This window comes from Emydura macquarii, unplaced genomic scaffold (genome assembly GCF_026122565.2).
Source record: "Emydura macquarii macquarii isolate MOO-44397 ecotype Brisbane River unplaced genomic scaffold, CSIRO-AGI_Emac_v2 contig_1300, whole genome shotgun sequence".
In the NCBI taxonomy this organism is placed as follows: domain Eukaryota; kingdom Metazoa; phylum Chordata; order Testudines; family Chelidae; genus Emydura; species Emydura macquarii.
Window position 1 is genome coordinate 974014 of NW_027131437.1, and position 6000 is coordinate 980013.

A 6000-nucleotide genomic window follows, 5' to 3' on the forward strand; every position below is an offset into this window, starting at 1 on the left:
AGGGATCTGTTCTGGATCTGGTGTTGTTTAACATCTTTATGAATGATCTGGGTGTAGGTATAGAGAGCGTGCTGATCAAGTCTGCAGATGACACAAAGCCAGGAGGGGTTGCCAACACTTTGGAGGACAGAGCTAAAATTCAGAAGGATCTTGATAAATTGGAGAGCGGGGCTATAGACAACAAAATGAAATTCAACCAAGACAATTGTTTAAGTGCTACACTTAGGGAAGAAAAGCCAAATGCACAAATCGGGCGCTGGAACCAGGAGGGTCAGAGGGGCCATGGCTCCCCCACTTTTAAAGGTAGGAAGGCCGTGCCCCCCCACTTTTTAACATGGGTGTAATAATGATCAGCTCCCTGCTGTAAAATGCAGCCCCTGCTAGTGGTACCAGCCTTTTCCCAGTGGGAGGCTGAGATGGGCCTTAGCCCCTCTTTGTCACAGGGCTGCCCCCTGTTTCTTCTCTTCCCCCCCCCCCCCCCCAAGGCCCTGCCCAGGCCAGAAACTGGAGCCGGGCATAGTAAGAGCCGTCCAGCGAGCCTGGACCACTGTGGAGAGCCCCGAACCCTCCACCTGTCCTGGGCAGCGTGCCCCAGGGGGTGGGGACACAGGCCAGGGACTGCTCTCAGGCACCCTGGCCCCTTGCCTAGGGCAGGTGGAGGGTCTGGGGCTCCCCACAGCAGCCTGGGCTCCCTGGGAAGCTCTTACCAAAGCCCGGCTTCAGCTTCTGGCCTGGCCAGGGGATGGGGTCTTGGGGGGAAGAGGAGGAGCAGGGGGCAGGGCCATAGTTCCGGAGCTGGGGACCCCCCACTCTACACAGGTTCTGGTGCTCTTGGCACAAATGCAGAATGGGGGGTAACTGGCCTGGCAGCAGCACTGCTGAGAAATATCTGGGGGTTTGTGGTGGCTCACAACCTCAGCAGGAGTCAGCAATGCGATGCTATTGCAAAAAAAAGCAAATGCAATTTTAGGTTGCATTGACAGAGGCATAGCCTGCAAGTCACAGGAGGTGATGGTACAGCGGGAGTAGTGTGGCCAGTTTTGGTCACCGATGTATAGAAAGGATGTAGAGAAACTGGAAAGGATCCAGAGGCAAGTGATAAAGACGATCAAAAGGATGGAACACAGACCAGATGAGCAAATGCTGGAGGAACTGAGTATGTTTAGTTTGGAAAAGAGGAGATGAAGGGGGGACATGAAACTGTCTTCGGATACTTGAAAAGCTGCCATAAAACAGACGGAGAAAAGTTGTTCTCTCTTGCCACAGAGGGCAGGACAAGAGGCAGTGGGTTCACACTGCAGCACAGCAGATTTAGATTACGTCTCAGGAAAAACTTCCTAACTGTAAGAACAGTATGACAATGGAACAAACTGCCTAGGAAGTCATGGAATCTCTTGACTGGAGGTTTTCAAAAAGAGGTTGGATAACCCATCTGTTGGATGGTTAGACACAACAAATCCTGCATCGTGGCAGGGGGTTAGACTAGCTGACCTGCGTGGATCCTTCTAACCCTATGATTCTATGACTCCGCCCACCTGTAAGCAAACAATAACTGCTTGTTAGCCACCGAGAGTAGAATCCATGTTGGACAATCACTTGAAGAGGAAAGAATGCTTACTTACCTTTGATAACTGGTTCTCCAAGGTGTGTTGTCCACACAGATTCCACAACCCAACTTCCTTACCCGCTACTATGGAGTCCTGTTCCTCTGGGATTCGGTATTGGCGAGGGAACTGAGGGACTGCACTATTGTCTGTAAATTTGTTTGCAGTCCTGGGATGAGAGGTGTCCTATAAGAGCAACATGGGTTGGAGGGTTTTTTTCATTTTGTTGTAGTCAAACACCTTTCTTATAAATCTTTTTTCCCCCGTGTGTGTTGCAGGTTAGAAGAAAGAACCCAGACTGTACAGTAATTTGAGTAAGTATGGGGGTCCTTCTTCTTCGCAAAGTCCCTGCTCCTTTCATGCTGCTGCAACAGATCTGACCGACTCACTAATAAGTTGACATCATTGTCCTTTTCCTTATTTATATTCATTTACAAGGTGGATAATATTCCCCATTAATCTGCTACTGCTCATCCCCCTTAAGTATCAGGTTTTCATTCTAAAGACCCAGTCATGATTCCATGTAAATGAGTGGGGAAATGTCCATTAACGTCAGTGAGACAGGTTTATTATCATTCTTCTTGTATTCTTTGTTTGGGCTGCGGAAGCACTCAGAGGCTTCGGTCAGGCAACAGGACCCCATTGTGCCAGGACAGGTACGAACATGCAGTGAAAACACAGTTCCTAACCAGAGCGCTAGGTTATAATAGGACAGGACAGGACGTGGGGGAGGATGAGGAACAGTAACAATAAAAACTTGGATCCCGTGTTAATAATGCCTCTGAAAACCATGAATACAATCTCTATCTTCCCCATGTGAAACCCCTATAGGAGGCATTGGATCAGGTGCTGTGCTTCGCTGATCCGGTCCCACAAAAGGCGATCTCTCTCACCACTTTCAGTGAGGAGAGGGTGCTCCCATGGCAGAGAAAAATCACATAGGAAACACAAATAATAATTCAGAAGCGGTTGGCTCAGGAGGCTGGAAATGGGTATGCAGTCTTTCATTTCCAGGTTTCCGTTTCCAGTCCACACCAGGTCAGAGAACTATAGCTATGGGAACTGGACAGCAGATACTTAGACTTTTTCTTCTGAGTTAGCAGTTCAAACTCAGCCCATGTGCGTAGCGGGCAGGGGTGATGAACACCTATTCAGTGGGCTGTGTGAAACAAGTTGCTCAGTCATAGCAAAACCACAATTATCATCTGAGGTGATTTGCAAAGGGGGAAAAAATGGGGCTTGTGCTTTTTTTGTATTTGTAATGGATAAAGTCAGTCTGAAAGTGGTGGAAGGTTTGGGGGAGGGGAAGGGTTGATTTTACATTAGAAATTCAGTTCCAGTTTAGCCTGGGAAGGTATCTGGTAACTGGAGAGTTAGTGAAATGCTATCACAAGATTGAAAGTCGAGCGTGGATAAAGGAAAGGATTGTTAACCAGACTGCTTAAAAACTCTCTTTGTTTGTTTTTGTTAATGCCCATTTAATTACAATGGTTGACTAACCTTTTGGGGAGAAGAACATCTTTGTTAAAGATTCAGCACCTTCAACCTTCATCTAAGGTTGAACACTAACAATCCTCTAAAAACCCCAACAGGTCCCCCAGCACTGCCAGGGAAGGACCACAGCTGACATTCCTGACATTGCTACGTTAAAAAGCCAATAGAAAACATACCAACCAACCCCCTTTCAGGCCTTCTGTGTCCTCCATGATGACTCTAAAAAGGACACAAGCCCTTCTTTGAAAAGAATAATTTACAAGTCACCGTTAAAATGTAGTTGTTCTCCTTCAAGTGGCCTCTGCACATTCCCATTTGTGCGATCAAGGTACCTGTGCCCTGAGCTTCTGGAATCTTCTGGTGAGCAGTCGCTCTCCCCATGCCCTCGCGAAGGCTTCTGAGGGTGTAAGTCCTGTTCAGGTCTGTCTAGCCCAGAAACTGCAGGGAGCCTAGATCCCACCCAGTGTCCTCGACGATTCCCTCGTCGGTTTTTCTTCTTTCTCCCCCTGGGGAGCTCTTTCTGATGGCAGTTAGATTGGCCGTTAGTCAGCTTTGCTTCAAACAGAGGAAGGCCCATACAACAGGGGCACTGTCTGGACCTGCAAAGGAGAGCTGCCTTGCACCCTCGCTGATGGGGTGCTCTTCACGACCATTGTCCAAGGCTGGTTGACTATAAATCCAGCAGAGACTTTGGAGACGTGCTCTCCATACAGACTGACTGGCATAAATGACAGATCCCTGGAGCTATTCTGGTCAACTAAGTCCTGTGCCAAGGATCCAGCACACGTTGACTCTGGAGAATTAGCTGACCTAGTGCGGTACTGAGGACATGGCACTGTTGACAGGCGAATTCACACAGCCCACCCCAGTTTCCCCAGTTTATCAGTCATAGATGAGGAATTCCGGTACTAGGAAGGAACTGAAGAGTGGTTGGACCCACTGCCCATGGGCGGGGCTGACTGGCCCCACAGACACTGCTTGCCAGAAGATTCAAGAAGCTCACAGTAGAGGAGCCCTGATCCCAGGAGTGTGAGTGTGCAGAACTCCAGTGACAGGTAAGTAACTTTCATTTCCTTACAACATATGCACAAGTTTGATCTATGCTCTCCACATGGAAAGTGTTTCTCACTAACTGTTGTGTGTCTTTCCAATGGCACAGGCACAGAGGGTTACGAAGCGAGCTCACGTTCTAAAGAAGTCTCCACATCCTTTGGAAGAGGCATGTTTCAGCCGATACATACACCATTGTGCAACTGTGAAAGACCTCAACCAACCACCTGCTATAAGGGACAAGAAAGCAGCTTTCTTTTAATTGACTGAAGGGCTTTCCCTCTGGGCATTTTCCTCTTAGTCTATTGCATGTACTATTTTCATAGTTGTTTGCCAATGCTAATCGGACAATGCCCCATCAAAAATCCAACAAAGGGTTTTTATGGGAGGTTTAAAAAGAAAACTGTTCTCTTGTGAAGTGTATTGATCTCTTCTGATTTCATACCCGAACAGTGCCATCTCATCATGCGCTGGTGGTTTCATTCATGACCTTTGACTTTGGATGTGCATGTAAAATGGATTTAAAACCATTTAAGTTTTCTTGTGAATAATACAAAGAGAACACTGAGTACAGATCCTTTAAAAAACACACACTTTCTAAAAATACCACTCTGTCTATTAATGTTTGGTTGCCATAGTGTTTGATATTGCATGTCATTCTGAGAGTAAATGACAGGGCATGCCAAGAGTAGAGGAATGCAGAGCAACGAGGGGGAACGGCTGTAATTAGGACCAGAAAACCTGGATGAGATGCCTCCTGGGGATTCCCAACTCTCTGTATTTTTCTTTTAGACTCTGTTAAAAATGACTTGAATGGTTCTTGGCAAGCAGGGGAATTCAGGGATGACCACTGCTAGGTTCAGATTAGTGCCTGCACATTCATTTGCAAGAAGCAAGTATATTTTTATTTAAAATTAAGGAGAAATAACGAAGTTGTATAGTCTGGGGTTTAAGACTCACCACTATCTGAATCCTTGCTAGACTCTCTACTTTGATAGCTACCTAGAAAACATTGTAATCAGTTCCAATCACTAGTGATTTTATTTTATTTTTTCTTGGTGCTTAGGAATGTTATTTTTAGCAGAAGAGCTGAGTGCCCTAGTATATCTATAAATATTTATCAAGGACGATGAATGTAGTGGAGTGATAAACCCTGAAACCAACTCTCAGCTTTTCTTCCTGTCTGATCCGATATGGAGCACTGGTTCTTGGAGGAAAGTGCTTGTTAGGTATCTATAACTCTTTGGGGGAGAGAAAATAAACATCCATGGTGGGCACAGGTTTAGTCAAATATAAATATTGTGAATGAGCTGTCAAGAAGAAAAGAGAAGTTATGATAACCTGGCTCACTGTGTTAGCTTTAGCCTGTCAAACGCCATACTCTTGGAAGGGTTCGTGATCGTCTCTGTACCCTTTTTCAGTACGATTAGCTGAACCATTACCCCGATGCAAGAAGGGGATGTGTATGTTGGGATTTTACAGTATGAAAGTTTTGCTAGTGGCCTGCTCAAGGACCTGCTGGTATAAACAGGAGGCCATTGGTGGTTAGACACATTAAGCCTGTGTGACTGTGACTTCATTGTATCTTTGCTGGGGGCCCTCTTTTTTGTCCTTGATTTTCATGCATTTTTTCTCCATACTTACCACCCTGATGCCTGAGGTCAGGTTAGTAAAATGCTGCCATCTGAAAAGTTTCCATTGCTACAGCTGTGAATATTGTAGTAGCAGAGTCATCAAGTACCTGGAGTCACATCCAGCAAGTCTACTTTCAGACAGGCAAAGGTCCTCTTGATGTCTAACTTCTATAACCACAGCCAAAGCTGTTTGCCGAAATCTCTGTGGAAGGAAATAT

General features: G+C 46.1%; 1 protein-coding gene across 4 annotated transcripts in view; it reads left to right on the forward strand.

Annotated features, from left to right (window-relative positions):
- Positions 1 to 5794, forward strand: part of DTNB (dystrobrevin beta) — a 326819-nt gene extending 321025 nt beyond the window's left edge. For all 4 annotated transcript variants that reach the window (XM_067550478.1, XM_067550479.1, XM_067550480.1 and 1 more), the window contains 2 exons: positions 1883 to 1918; positions 4258 to 5794. In XM_067550478.1, coding sequence (XP_067406579.1) covers positions 1883 to 1887 — 5 coding nt within the window. In that variant the 3' untranslated portion in view covers positions 1888 to 1918; positions 4258 to 5794. The remainder of the gene's footprint in view (positions 1 to 1882; positions 1919 to 4257) is intronic.
- The last annotated feature ends 206 nt before the right edge of the window (positions 5795 to 6000 follow it).